Here is a 15,888-nt window from a genome sequence, read left to right as displayed (position 1 = left end):
TAGTAAGTGGTATGGTTTTACATCATGGAGCACCGTTTGCGCTGAACTATACAACTTATCTATACAAGTGGGGAAAAAGGAATAATATAATTCATGATCTGTGATTTGGTTTCTATCATTTCATTGAATAATTGCACACGTGAATGCATTTGAGGTGTGCGATTTGAGGTATTATCTTTGGTATTGTTAGAATTTATAGTAGCATTAGTGGGAGAAGCAATGCTTCATTGATACATTGATTCATTGCAATGTTACTCCCAACAGCCAACGGCTTTCAGACCAAAGCCAGTGAGGGCAGCATTCAGAAGAAGCAGCTGCCCTACTCAGTGGAAACCCCCTATGGCTTCCACCTGGACCTGGACTTCCTCAAGTATGTTGACGACATTGAAAAAGGCAACACCATCAAACGGGTTCATATTCAGCGCAGAGTCAAGAGCCCAGCCAAATTCAGCACACTGCCCAGAAATTTCAGTCTTCCTGGGCACGGGGCCAGGCCTCCCCCTAAGGACAAGGACAGCACGTGGTCCGGGACTTCCACCTTGGGACCCAAGCCAAAATCACGGGTGACAGAGGTCCAACAGATCTACGACTTCAGGGCAAGCGAAGGGGGGACCTCCAGCCATATCAGAGCTGGCCATGTTTCAGCGAAGCCCAGAGACGAATTGGGAGCTGGAGCAAAGGATGTTGAAGAGAGAACCTCGGGTATTCAAAGCCGTCCGAACCTGCTCCGAGCATCGAGCATGCCCATCACCCTACAGCAGAGAAAGGCTTCCGATTCGAGCAGTCCGGATCGGGTTGTAGGAACACCGGAGAGTGGCTCGACGGAGAACGTGTTTCGTGCTTCACCGGACATAACTGAGAGGCGGTGTATTCCTCAGGATCGGACAGGGCTTCACCAGCAGATCACTGTGGCACTGAAGCGGGTCAGGGAGCTAGAAGAGCAGGTGAAAACCATTCCAGAACTCAAAGCTCAGATCTGCTCACTGAGGGAAGAGAGGGAGAAGCTGCTGCTTCAGCTACACGCCCATGCCCAAGCCCAAAGCAAAGCCCAGGTTTCCTCTTTGCCCTCCACAATAGCGTCCAAGCATGACTCTGGGACACACACTCAGCCACAAGGACAGAGACCTTCAGCGGGGCTCAACTTAGCTCTGAAGACTCAACCCACTGGAGATTTAGAGTCTTCGGGGCCGACAAAGCTTGTAACAGAGAAGGAAAAACAAGCTGTTATAGAGAAAAGTAAAGTGTTACAAAGAGAGAAGGACATAAATCAGGATGCTTTGAACAGCACATCAGCACATTTACAAACGAATAGGCTGTCAGAGCAAGAATTGCAAACAGAGACTTTAGAGAGTACACAGGATGATGCAGTGCAAAAACTATCACAAGATATTGCCGGACAGGAATTAACATCACTCAGGGAGGCTTTAAAAGACGCAGAGACAAGCAAGATTCAAGATGGTGATGCTGCAAAAGCGGGCAAACTCGAGGAACCCGACAGTATGCAGAATCTACAGGAAAAGCTGATGATACTGGAGGCTAAACTTACTCAGGCTAGCCAAGATCTGGAGAGAACCAATACACTTTTGAAAGAACAAATGGATGAGAACAAGGTAAAAGAAGAGAGAATACTACAACTGAGTGATGGAGTGACGGCGGAGGCGTGTACTCCAGAAGCACAAAACAGACCTAGAAGAGAGAGCATCGACACAGGGACCGAGACAGAGAGAGTAGATTTCACCCACCAAGAGACGGAGACAGAGTCAGCTGGTACAGTAGATCAGGGAACGGATACCGATAGGATCTGTATTAAGGTGTCTGGACCCACACCAGGGGCTGAAAGTATCAATGACCAAACAGAAACTGATAAAGTGGACACAAAGGAACAGTCGATAGAGACAAAGGCAGAAGCCGTGAGCCCACCGAGACCCAGAGCCAACAGCATTGAGCGGGGCACCGAAACCGAGAGGATCGCCACTCAGGATAAGACGACAGAGACGCCGGTAGCAGAGGGGGCAAACAAAGTCACAGAAACACAGGGGGAGACACTAAGTGACCGTCCTCACAGACCACGGGCCAGCAGTGTAGATCGGGGGACAGAGACAGAGAGAGTGAACACTGTGGACAGGGTGACCGAGACAGCGGAAGCACAGAGGACAGACCAGCATGCCGGGACAGAGGTAGAAAGACAGCGGGACAGGAACCCAGCCGGAGATGCAGAGGTAGAGAGTCAAGTAAGAGAACTTCCAGGCAGTGAAACGTTAGAAGAAGTAGGTAGCAGGGTTAGTGAAAGAGGGGAGGATATGGAAGCTAATGAAATAGTTCAAAGACAGAGTGGAGAAAGCGAACATGTGGCATGTAATGACAGTTCAATTGCAGTCCAAGAGAGCAACGTTGAAGAAAGTGTAGTTTCAGACATTGTAAGTCAGGATCAAGGGTGTTCCAGTGCACTTGTTGCAGAAGTAGAAAATGTTGAGTCCAAGATTAAAACTGTGATCGTGTGCGCAACAACCAAAGAGACTGTGGTCACTGACACAGTCGTATTAATAGCTGAAGAGAATGTCAATGTGAAGGCAGCAGCTCCTGTGCGACCCCAGAGGGGCCGAAAGCTCTCAGCCGAGCAGGTACAGCCGATACCCGCTCAGGTTCAGGCCGCTCCTGTGCGTCCTCAACGGGCATCCAGTGAAACTCAAGCGCAGCGGTCCCAGGTGGACGTTCCACTTCAGCCCGGGGCCCAAACCCAGGCTCAGCTCTCTGAAACACAGACAGAATCCCCGTCTCAAGCCTCATGCCCGTCTCAGGTTGAGGACAGCAGCCTTGCCGAGAGGCCTTCAGCGGAGTCGAGTGGGAAACAAACGAAACCACAACCACGGAGTGAAACTCAAGGTGCACCACCGGGCGCCAGTGTAAAAAAACGTCCCAAATCAATTCAAGCGCAGACCAGACGGCATTCTAAAGAACTAAAAGCATCACAACCTCCCGGTGGAGTACCAGGGGAATCCCAGACCCGCCCAACCGGCCAGGTTTCACATGAGGCTCAACCCTCGTCCCAGGGCTCCCGTAGAAGTTCCGCTGAGACTCAAGCCCCTCAAAAGATGCCCGGCGAGACACAATCACCGCGCAGAGGCTCCGGCGAGACAACCCAACGTCGCGTTTCAAGCGAAACGGCCGAGCCTCATCGCAGAGGCTCCGGTGAGACAACCCAACGTCGCGTTTCGAGCGAAACCCTTGACTCGCGTCGGGTAGCCGGCGAGGCCGAGCCTCATCGCAGAGGCTCCGGTGAGTCGCCAACGTCGCCTGCGGCTTTGGGCCAAGTTGTGACCCGCCTGACGGGGCTTCTGGGCGAGCAGTGGGCACAGCTGGGGAGCAGCACTGGGGCTCAACAGACGACGGCCGGCCAGCAGGAGAGCCCCAGCGCACAGAAACAGACAACGGGGAAAAGGGCCGAAGCAGCGAAAGGAGCATCAGCCAAGCCTCTAGGGAAAGCTGTTCCTGCAGCGACCGCGGGGAAGGCAGCCGGGAAGCCTGGTCCCTCCAAAATGAGCTCCATTCAAAGTCAACTGGTCAGCTCCCTCAGCGTCCTCTCCGCCTTCTACTCGCCGGGCCAGAAAGCTGCTGCTGCCAGCAAACAGCGCGATCAAGGTAGGCCTGTTTTACAATTAGTATCCCATGGTTTAAACTGTATATATTCTGATTCATGTCTTGTGTGGAGCTTTTTTCAACCTTTCTGGTTGAACGCATATTGCTTCATACAGCTGTTGTGAGACACACGCTGTTATTACCAAACTGAAAACAAGATGGTGCTTCTTAGTAACTGTAGTTTATTTTATTTTATAACACAACCATGTTTGTGTGCAGTAACTGACTGTTGACAAAGGTATTCCCTTTATAGGGTTCTTACTTATTAGAAGTCACTGTGACCAGTTTGACTCTGCAGTTAGAACAATGACAGGATTAATTAATTCCCCTTATCTGAATTAAAATACCCATTACTCTACGAGACACTTAATTATCTGATACCTTTCCAGGAGGCTAATGACTCGGAGTGATGTGGACTGTGATGTATTGTCACAACTCATTTTTGTGGTCTACCTGAAAGGGAAAAGTCTACTTTGCCTTCTAGTTCATTTATGATGATATTGTCCTTTTATTAAGCTTTTCTCTTCGTTTCTCTAAAATTCATTTAATACAATACAAATCTCTACAAGTCATGTTATATTTAGGAACGCTTTAATTGCAGTAATTAATATAAATAAAAAATAAATAAATAGTAATTTATATAATGTATATAGTGTAGATATAGATATAAGTATTTAGGTATAATTTAAATAAATTAAATAATATCATGCTGGTTTATCTATGGCTGAAGCACAACACATTGTGTTTCAAAAGCTTCAGTAACTATTGGATGGCAGAGTGGACAGACACATGTTACAAAGCCCTCTTAAAATATCATCCAATAACCTCCATTAATATATTATATTATTACATTTGACGATGCCTTTTACTCCCTCTGCACGGTTCTGTTTCTGGCCCACGAGCTGAAGCTCACAGCATCACTCCGCTCTCACACACATAACTCGTGTAGAGGGTTCATTTAAAGTTCAGTGTTGGGAGTACAGTACACGGGAGAGGTTTTAAGTGATTTGGGGCTCTCTCAAATTGTTGCTTTTTCTTTGTTGTTGCTTTCTACATATTTGACATCTGAGATTCACAGCCCAACTCCCCCGATCAGTGTTTTACTTTCGCAAATACTGGAAACAGAAACTTCTACTGCTGTGAGGAGAAATCTCCCTCATCCCAGTCATCAGAAACTCAAGTGAGGCTTTACACATTTGCGTGGATGAGTGAAATATCTGTGAGTCAAGGTACACGAGGTTAAAATACACCCTTGTTTTTCTTATCACAAGATGGAGGGTCTATTGAAATGCCAAATATGTTGTAAACATCACCCTGCTTATATTATTTCTCAAGGGAATGTCAAGATAAATAAGTATAAGACATTACAGTCTCTGCACCGTGTCTCGCTGTCAGGCACAGCTAAGCTTCTCATTTCCGCAAGCCTTAAAAAAATAATGAGATCTCCGTAACAATTTTCTTTTTCATGCACTCTGCACTTGATGCTGTTCACTCACAATTATTGTAGTGTTGCTTTTAGGTGAAGTATACAAATGAGGCTCTAGCTTCCCCTTTCCACGAGATAATATACAGACCGTCACACACTGTACTTTTGGGTCAGGCAGACATACTATAAACACTTGCACAAAGAAATACAGCCAACAAGTGGAAACTATCATTGTGATATCATGAGGGGTATGCGGTGAAGGCGCAACTTGTTGGTGGAATCCAATCCTTGTACGCCCACAGCCAAAGCTGTGTCTGGCTTTTTGCCAGTCAGTTGGAGTCGTTTCTGGAGGGTTTTTGGCCTTTGCCAAGGCTGCGACTTATCACCAATCCTATCTGTATCATGGACGGGATATCGAGGCGCAGTGAGGGGGGGGTTTAACAGTCCGGGGTGCGGAGTATCTCATCGGTGCTTTTGATGTCTCTAAATCCGAGTCCATGGTTCTCAGAAGGAAACCGATGGATGGATTGCCTACTCCGGGTTTCAGCATCTGGCAGGGACGCCCCCTTGGAGGTTTTCCAGGCACGGACAGCTTGGATGAGGCCCCCCCGGGGAAGACCCATGACTAGGTGTAGAGATTATAGCTCCACACTAGCGTAGGAACGCCTTGGGATCCCCCAGGCAGAGCTAGTAGATGTGTGGCTCAGCGTTGAAACTATAACTTACTCAAAAAAGCCTGGTCGTGCAAAGTCCGGCTATGCTTTACATTGTTCTCAAACTTCATCAAAACATCCAGTGAACCCTGGTGGCCTACTCATTTACTTTACTGCAAGGTCCTAATTTCCCAACAGCTACTATTGTGTTGCTATGAGAAGTATCTTTTTGCTTCATTGAGGTATAATCTTGCGAGGGTTGGTCTTTAATTAACCCTCATTTTGCATGACTTAATCTCAGTTTGGGAACTGATAATGATGTTGGTGTGCAATAACTACTCCGTAAAAGAGGAGCAATCAGTGATCCTGTTGAAGATTATTTGAAGAGGGGAATAAAATAAATAATGACTGAGCCAGGAGGGAGGGCCTCTGGAACCCTCTTACCAGTTACAGAGAACTGTCAGGTATGACAACGTGCCAGGAATAAGGGAGAATATTACATTGTTTAGCATTGTGTATACACAAACAGAATACAATTCCACAAAGGACTAATACACCCCCTCCTCCCTCTCCCCCTTCCCTTTTCTTATTCATTCATCTTTGTCTGCTCTTCACCAGGTCTCAAATCAATTATGAAGAAAAATGGGGTCGCTGACAAGCAGGGGAACAAGGGAGCCAAGAAAAACCTGAAGTTTGTTGGGGTGAACGGAGGGTAAGATCTTCTTTTTGATCAAGGTCCAATCTCTTTTTGTGATTTCTATATCTTTGTGTCAGGCAGTTTTTCTCTTCATTTTTATTTTTGTCTCCACTTATGTTTCAGTCATTTTTTTATCTACACAGAATAGTTTAGCTGCATGAAACAATTTGGGACATTATTTAACAATAACTAAATGCAATGTTCTCTTTTATCTTCACTAAATGTAATCAAATCTTAATACAAAATGAGTACAAATAGATTGCAGGCCGAGACCACATTGACTGTAAACTAAGTCCATTCTTGCGGTTAGTCGTCGAGGCTCACTTGAAGACACCTAATGTGTGTGTGCATGAATATGAGTTCTACCTTATGTGATGTGTGTGCATTTTTCTTTTCAATATTGATATACACCTGTGCTTTGTGTAAAGCATGCTTATGTTGCTTATTTTCTGACGCTGGATGCAGTGGTTGAGTGTGTGTGTGTATGTGTGTGTGTGTGTATGTGTAAACTGATAAATTTTAAGTATGCAGATAGTAGTAGTTGGAAGATCAAAAGTAGGGAGACTATTCTTTCTGGCTGATGTGACGGAGCCAAACACACCGTACACATGCACACACAAACAGCCCCGTTCAGACCTGGCATTAACATGCATCTCCCATCACAGCGGACAGCTCTAAGTGCATCTGTTCACATCAGCATGTGTCTCAAGTGACCAGTTGTGTGATAGGATGTCACTTCCCACCGTAGAAGCAAATAAACACATGCCCCTCAGAAGTTTTCATGAGGACTGAATTATGGCTGGTGTTTTAGCTGCATCCCAAATGTGTCAGTACTTATTGCCTTGTAACTCACCATAGGACCGCTTGCTGAAGAGCAATGTAGCAGTAAAAGGCTATTCATTTAAATTGGAGTCTGGTACAGGACTCTCTCCACATGAAATGAACCAACAGTATCAATAATTTGTTTTAACCAAATATTGACTGACTGATATTCAGATTAAAAACACAAAAGCGTCAGCACGTTAGCATGTCATTGTAACCACAGCTGAAACCCTCTCTTGTACAGTCAACATAAGGGAAATACAACTCACAATCTTTTGTGATTTATCTCTCAAAGCAACACACACACAATAGCTGAATAAAGGGTCTATGCTCGAAAAGAACGCTGCTAAAAGATACCAACATACCAACAAACTATTTTTCATTCCCATGTTCTTGTTCTTGCATTCCTGAGCTTCACTGTTTCAAGACCTGCTCGCCTTTGTTTTGTTTTGTCAGAGCTGTGGTGAAGTCTAGTCCTTCCTCCCTGTTCTGGAATGATCTGCAAAAGTAACCCCAACTCCAGAAAAAACAACAAATTGAAATTCACTGTAAAGATCTGTTCCACATGCAACCATTAATAAGTCATACAAGGTGGTTCACGTCTTACTGGATCTCTCGAGTTTTGAAGTCTCCAGTTAGATGTTACAGATGCTATTCATAATAAGACAAACATGTCAGACAACAATATTTTCTCTGACTATCTTTAGGCCTCTGGCCACACTCGGAAGTGGGCTGCTGTTTGCATTTCTGTCTTGGGATGTTCTAACATATTGCTCCCTTGAGCTCCTCTGGAATGCAGGGAATGCTATGGCCCCTGAACACCTCTTGTGCTGTGGTCTGTGTCTCGGAGTGTGTGTGTGTCTACAAAGAAGTATGAATCCGTAGCATTCAGAGCCAGACTTATCTGATCGTTGGCCTTACAGAGGTTCCTTTATGATACACACAAACATGCACACACGCACACTTGTAAACACCCATCAGGCTTTCCTCACTAAACAGGGTTGGGTTGTGTCCAAGCTTGCATACGTAGGTGTGCAAACATGCCTATGGATTTGTATGTATATGTTTAAGTGTGTGTTTCCGATGGTGGGCCAAGGTTACAGAAGACTGTTATTTTCAAGTCACGCTTGAGTTCTAGAGGTTTATGATCTGTTTGTATTTATCTAGCCTTAGCATCTGTTGACTCATCGGCTTTCGGATTTGTTTTTTCCTTTCATTGTTGTGGCTGCTTCTGTATGAAGCATCTAATTTTTGTACAAATTACTTTCAGTGATTAATCATGTGTTAAATTCAATGGTGAACCAAATAGTGCATCATGTATTGATGGATATCTGATAAAAACAGTATTAGTCCTAAAAGTATTTCCTGACTTTAGGTCAATAATAATGCAAAAGCTTTATACCAGATGGTATAATATGGGATATTTAGGTGTCTCTGCTTTTAATGTTTAGCACGTCTACTTGTTTGTGTCCACCTCCAGCTATGAGTCGACATCCAGCGAAGAGTCCAGTGGAGATGAGAAGTCAAAGGTGGAGGTGGAAGAGGAGAAAGGAAGCTCCTCACCAGAGGTAGAGAAAGAAAAGGCAACAGAGCCTGAGCCAGCAGACAAGCCCGAGGAGGGAGCGGTGACACAGGAGAAGGATGCAGAGGTCTCCACTGAGGGAGGAGGTGCCGTGGCTGCAGAGACGGAGGGTGAAAGAGGCCTCCTGGATATAGAAGGCAGTCAGGAGCTTCCAGAAGAAAAGGCTGAAGGGTGAGATAGACAGTAAACCTTCACGCATACATACAGCTGGTTACTCTATAGCTATGCAGCCTTTGGATGGGGTCATGCTAAGCCAAGTTATAGAAATGAAATACAGGTTTATCTAATAAACTGGGATTGGTCAGCATTCACTTCTTTCTGTTGCTGGTAGAGACGTTTCTTTTTTTTCAATGACACATCGCAAAGCAATCTGAACTGCAGTTTTTCTACTCACTGTGACCCACGCTGGCCATCTCAGAACATTAACACGACAATTTCAAAGAATAGTCTCATATAATTAAACAAGGTTGACCTTCTAACTCCAGCTTACATCGTAAATTGAACGAAATGATAGAAGAAAACAGAGTCAAATGCGAGGCATAAAAAGTGATTAAGGCCACATGGTGACACTGTGACATATGCTTGGCAAGTACTAAGTGCTTTTTTTGTGTCCAGCTAAAGCCAATCCAATTAAAACCCAAATCATACCTGCTTAAAACTTGTCCCACCCCTCCTTACCTCTTAATATCTTGCCCAGACTACAAACCTCCGTTTTATACACATACATTTATATACATACGCTTACATACGTTGCAACAGCACACAAAACTTGCTCCTTCACACTTATTTTCACACAGTATTTACTGCTTGCACTCTAATCACGTGCATGAATGCCCTTCCTTCTCCAAAATACCAAAGGCCCAGAACAAAAAGCAAATATCCAGCAGTGTTGTCCTCCCTGTCACAGACTTATCCGTCTCAGGTATGTGAACGGGGCTCAGAGCCAGTCAGTAGATAAAAGGCAGGACTTGCATTAACTCATCACTCGGCACCTGTCCGATTCCTATGTGTGTGTTGTTGAACACATAATGTAGTTTCTGTATGCTGTAGCTGGAGTCCAGTGCACAGTGAGAGCGTGACCCATCAGGGCGTATCACTGCTTGAGACATTCAGAATGACTGTGCATGACAGACCAGCAGCATGAGCGCACCGCGGATATTATTGGGCAGCGAATCAGAGCAAACTGTTGCTGTTGAGGTTCACGTGTCCCATCAATCCGTCAGACCATTGACAGATGTGTCTAAACTGCCGAGGCCCACAAGCCTCAAGACAGTATTTACACAATAACTGGTCTCCATCTCTTGGCTGTAGGTTATGTCGGATTGATGGTATAAAAGAAAATCAGGCAAAAAACAAACGCAAATGCCGGTACAAATTTGAATGTTTAATATGGTCCATTTGAAAGTACTTGAACGTGCCATCTTGTTGTTGTTTGCAGGGAGAAAGTGAACCAGGGGTTCATAGACGCCTGCCTCTATGTAAAAGACCGAATGGAAGAGGTTTCTTCACCAGATAAAGAAATGGTAAGACTTTCTTTTGGCTGTCGTAATTCTTCAAACTCGTCTGCAAAGTTAATTGCTTGCCTGTTGATAAGTTATTCAGTGACTGAGAAAAAGATAAAAACATTTTTTGCGGAGGGAAAATATTTAAGATTCTAAAATAATGTGGCTCACAGTCCCGTTCCTCAGGCTGAAAACACGAGCTGCTCAACAACCCAAACACTAAAAAATGTTCACAGAACAGTAGAAACGCTTCCACGGGCGGCTTTCTCACAGCATCCTTCCCTCCTCTCTCCCCCAGCGCCAGGTCCTAGTGGTGCTCTACCAGGAGTGGTTCAAGATATCCAGTCAGAAAGAATCGCAGGCCGATACCGTCAGATTGTACCTGAGACAAGTGGGCTTCACCACGCCCACCCTCCTGCCATACGTAGTCAATTTAACCGACGGCAACGGGAACATGGCCCTCCACTACAGTGTGTCACATTCAAACTTCCCCGTGGTCAAACTGCTGCTGGATACCGGTGAGATGCAAACACACACACACGCAGTGAAAAACTCAGGTGAATGAAGCAGAAGAGCTTGAATACGGAGTTTATGAAAAGGATTGCAGCAAACGCTGTATTTTATTAAAACATTTTGTTTCCAGGTCTGTGTGAGACGGACAATGTAAACAAGGCAGGCTACACTCCCGTGATGCTTGCTGCACTGACAGCTGCCGAGAGCTCTGACGACCTGGAGGTTGCACAACAGCTGTTGAGAATGGGTGACGTCAATGCGTGCTCCAGACAGGTAATATCAATACATACATGCCTGCACGAAATCATTGGGCGCGCTGAGCAGACTGGATTTTGAAGGATTATCTCTGTCGTCTGACGTGTTGTACATTGGGTTGTATTTCAGTTATGGGGATTGAATAACTCCTCTGGGGGAAATGACTGTATCTTTGGACATTTTTACAAGTGGCTCTCTTCACTGGAATATTTTCAACAACTTTTTATTGACATCTGCAGTGCAAACCGAACAAAATGTAACAGCATGCAATCTTACACTTTTTTTCCCTCCACTTTTCACTTAATTTTCCATCTCTTCTTCTTTATCTACTTCCTCCCTCATCTCCGAACCCGCATCTCGTTATCTCTCCATCATAAAATCCCTCTCCCCCATTTAATTCTAATTCTCCGTATCTCTTCCTCTTTCTCCAGGCGGGCCAGACGGCGCTCATGCTCGCGGTAAGCCATGGCCGCGTTGCCATGGTAAAGCTGCTCCTGAGCTGCGGTGCGGATGTAAACGCACAGGACCGAGAGGGCTCCACGGCCCTGATGTGTGCCAGCGAACACGGACACACCAACATCGTTCGCATGCTGCTGGAGACGGGCCGCTGTGACAGCACCCTCACGGACAAGGTGCACCGCTGTACCGTAAAGTACAACGTATACTGCCAACTGCGCTGTTTCACCTTCATCCAAGAAGACGAGAATATCAGCAGGCTCAACTCAACGAGGGCACTTTATTCACTGAGAGGACCGCCATCGCTGCTTCACCTCGACACCTATTTATTTGCCTGCCGTGTTGCAAAAAGGCCACCGGGGTCACACACATACATGGAATATATAACTAGACATCGGGCTGCGTCGCGTGCAGCGTCGGTTAGAGCAGACGGTGCCTCGCCCACACAATGGAGATTGATTGTTGTACCTGGTAGTCTATTGATTGCTCCAGAGGGTCGATTCTCCTCCACAGCTCGAGGTGCGCAGTCAGATAACGCCATATCACGGCGGCAATACAGTAATGTCACTCCTTAATCAACACGTTGCTGCGTTGAAGGCTACTGTAACATTGAAGCATTTCTGGAGCGGTTTTTGCTGCCCGGCGACCTCAGAGGATAACTCATGCCATGATGATGACGGGTTAGGGGTTAGGGTTATGTTTTTACCGGTGTTTAGATTGATCACATGGATGTTAATGTCGTGCAGGCCTTCAGGCATTTCCTTAATAACCTCCCACGGTATATTTTGTAACCTGGCCTATTTCGTAGGTAATTGATGCCGAGAAACTTGTCAGCGAATATTATTATTTTAATCCTTGCAGAGGAGAAAATGATTAGATGAGCTTTACAACGTATCTGGCATTGCAAGAAGAGAAAAATTCTAAAACCCTATTTCCTGATACTGGACCCAGCTCTTCCAATGATCTTACAGCTAAGTTGCATTGCCTGCATTGGGGCAGTTGCAGTAAATACACATAGACTATAATGTGAAGTTGCTAGAGAGAGAGAGCAACACAACACTGCCACTGTCAGGATATGATGAGTTCCTGCAATACTCTTGAAACTGTGACAATTCGTTTTGTGTTTCCCCAGAATGGACAGACAGCGCGATCTGTGGCAGAGGGAGCCGCCCACCAAGAGATACGTGACCTTCTGAAGGCCCACGCTGAAACCCGAGGCCCCGAGTCCTTTTTTACCACGGACCTCCAGTGACATCCAAACCACTCTCGCTCTCCAACCAACAACCGCACAATTTACACAACTTTTTGCCCACCAACAAAGAGGAAAAAGGATTTCACTCAAATGAACTACAGACAGGAGGACACCATACAAGACTTAGTATGCAGAGTGAAAAAAGTGGATGTACTCGCTTGCTGAGGCCCTGTGGGTGTTTATGGAAATGCTGCATTTAACCACTCAGTGGATAGACAACAAATGAGACCCTGTGGATTTGATGATAAGGCATTGCCATGGTGACAATTGACAGGAAATCACATATGAGACAGGGTGAGAATATTAAAGGGCAGCAGGGACGGACCGAATCGCAAGTGGATGAAGAGATGCTCTAAAAACGTCTGCTTCTTATCTTATCAACGAGCTCTTCAAGCAAAAATACTAAGCACATGATCTACCTTTCAAATATATAATATTAAATATGACATAATTTCTATTTTTCCTTCATGAGATTGGCATTATCATTTCCATATTTGAATATGGAAATGATTGAGAAATGATACACACCATATATGTAGAATGTTATTCGAATGCATTATACTCATACAGAAACAAAGAAAACTGTATTTTCTGCTGCACTTTTTTTTTATTGTGTTTGTGTAAAGGAAATAGTCCTCTCTAAGAAACCATATAAAAGTGTCTAAAAGTGTGAATTATAAAAAAGATGTTATATAATTATAGAATAGAGTGTCCAGGTAAATTTCCCATCATTCAGTGGATATTAAACAATAATTATTGTATTGTTTTTGCCATAGTAATGATGTTTTTCCAGATACAGGGACATGGGTGAAAATGTTTTCTGTTGAACATTTCTATGTTACGAATTTTTATAACCACAATGTTACCAGATTAAAGAAAGACAAACGTTTTCTAATAAGAAGATTGTTCAGTTCAGAAGGTGCTGCATGACGATACACAGTTACTCTCCCTACTGGCTGGCATTTAATACTAAACGAACAACAGTATGTTGTAATACTGTTTTCATGATAAGCGTCTCTCTCTCTCCCTCTTGGTCCCTCAGTTCAAATACAATATGTGTCTTGTTTGCCTTCTCATTTCAAATCCAATCCTGTATGCAACTGCTACAAAATGCACAATGAATGTCAGGCCGACTATGATACATTCCGAGAAAACAATCTAGCAAGTATAACTGTACCGGCTTGGATCATGGGACTAAATAATTGTTCACCATGTGCGACTAAAGACACTTAATCTTTACAACAAATGTCTGGTCTGCCTGTTCTCAAATGACTAACAATTCGATGCCGCTTCAAGTAATTCATAATTTCAAAACGATATGTCAAAAACAAGTTTTTTTTTATTGCTGCAATGCGGAAAGAAGCAATATCGATGCTAACTTTTAAATCCTAAACCTCTAGGGGGAGGAACTCTGGTCCAGCCTTAATCAGATGACGATGTCACATCTTAGAGATAAGATGTGTTCCAGGGAGTGTGGTCGTCGTCTTCTTCTATTTTAAACAAACGCACACCCATATTTCTAAAGAATCTTTGAACAGAAGTTCTGGTTTGATTCAATGTTTACAACGTAACAGCTCACCTTCAGTGACCCCTGCGGAAAACGCCCAGCAGACAATGTTATCAACAGATCGGTAACGTTCCACAGTAACTGAAACAAAAGTTAATTAAATGCTCTGTTTAACAGACTTTTGGAAGTAACATTGTCAACTAATTGGGTACTGCCTCGAGTTTGTAACACAGGCTTTCTGTTGTAAACCTTTAGTCTCCATGACAAGATAAATCTAATGATATTGTCCAGTTACTTCTTAAAGGAAACTCCTCCAGAGACGACATCAGCCACATGTTCTCTGTCTGACCGGGTTAATTGCTGGGGTCACTGGAGGTGGCATTTGAAGGTGAATACCACTCACATTAACAACTGCCATGTGTGATCTGCGGGAGGCCAATCTGCATTGAGGTGCAGACGGCGCCGTGCAAACGCTGTCCAGTTCTGAGATAATCGCCTTTCTTTTTACGAGCTGCCGTGTGATCTGACCGCTCAGTCTCTCATTCCCAGACATTGTTTTTGTGGATGCTAAAATGATTCTTTACGGAATCCCCGTGAAGATATACTTGTTATATGACGTATCTCGTTTATGTAGTAATATAGAGAATGGATTAATTTAAGCAATAATGGGATATTTTCAACAGTGGCTTTAGTAATCAAATCATTTGTTTTGTAACAAAGTAGCAAAGATTTCCTCAACAATGAGTCTTGCATTAAAACAGGATCAGAAATAACTTATTTTAAATCATCGCAGCACATGTGATCATTTCTGGTTGTCTGTACACTGAGGCACATTGATGCTTCCTGTTAGACAGACGGCTAAACGATGATCCAATCGGTGCTGTGTGAAATATCTGGTATATCTGGTCTTCCGTGCTCGTGTATTAAGTCTTGAAGTGAATCACATCCATATGTTTAATCCAGTGTGACCCAGATCTGAAACGGTTTCATTACTGGCTCAACACCAAAGAACTGAAATTAAATCGGTTTCACATGGGGTTGAATATATAGTTTTATCTGTTTAGTAATCAAAAATAATCAAAAATCGTGTACAGACAGTATTGTGACAAATATATAACAAGCATTGTCTGAAGGTTTGCTCTATAAATGATACAAGTATTTATTCCAAATGCTATATTTTTTACCATATATAGTATACTTATGTATGCATGGACAAATATTCCAGTGATTGTGTTGAAGGGGAAATTGAATGATTGAGAATGATGCAGAGTGTTCCCTGATGATGTGATTATCTAGCGTACCATGGATTGGCAGGGTGGTGAAGTACATGTGTGATGTGGACATGGTTTTGACTGCGTCATGTGCCCTTTAATTTTACCCTTGATATTTCTGGGTAAACGTAAACTCTAAAGCAGTATTGACACCGGCTAAAGCTATACTGGCATTTCTCATTGGTTTGGATGAGATTATGTACATGACAGAGTCAAAAATAAAAACATGTACCTCTCTGTAATATCCCTTGAACAACAGGCTTATATGTGGCAAAACCAGAGAACTACTTCTGAATAAATACATATTAATATCAAA

The 15,888-nt window shown here is 44.0% G+C and overlaps 1 protein-coding gene across 6 annotated transcripts in view; it reads left to right on the top strand.

The window, feature by feature from the left end:
* Nucleotides 1-15,888, top strand: part of kank4 (KN motif and ankyrin repeat domains 4) — a 55,794-nt gene extending 39,906 nt beyond the window's left edge. For 4 of the 6 annotated variants that reach the window (XM_040184043.2, XM_040184041.2, XM_040184044.2 and 1 more), the window contains exons 3-9: nt 265-3,639; nt 6,334-6,427; nt 8,715-8,987; nt 10,255-10,339; nt 10,617-10,836; nt 10,962-11,104; nt 11,518-13,692. In XM_040184043.2, coding sequence (XP_040039977.2) covers nt 265-3,639; nt 6,334-6,427; nt 8,715-8,987; nt 10,255-10,339; nt 10,617-10,836; nt 10,962-11,104; nt 11,518-12,117 — 4,790 coding nt within the window. In that variant the 3' untranslated portion in view covers nt 12,118-13,692. Of the gene's footprint in view, nt 1-264; nt 3,640-6,333; nt 6,428-8,714; nt 8,988-10,254; nt 10,340-10,616; nt 10,837-10,961; nt 11,105-11,517 lie in introns of all 6 variants that reach the window. The other 2 variants (XM_040184045.2, XM_078108130.1) reach the window with 1 other exon arrangement.

The sequence above is a fragment of the Gasterosteus aculeatus genome, chromosome 8 (genome assembly GCF_964276395.1).
Source record: "Gasterosteus aculeatus chromosome 8, fGasAcu3.hap1.1, whole genome shotgun sequence".
Classification (NCBI taxonomy): domain Eukaryota; kingdom Metazoa; phylum Chordata; class Actinopteri; order Perciformes; family Gasterosteidae; genus Gasterosteus; species Gasterosteus aculeatus.
This window is presented reverse-complemented; position numbering and strand designations above follow the sequence as displayed.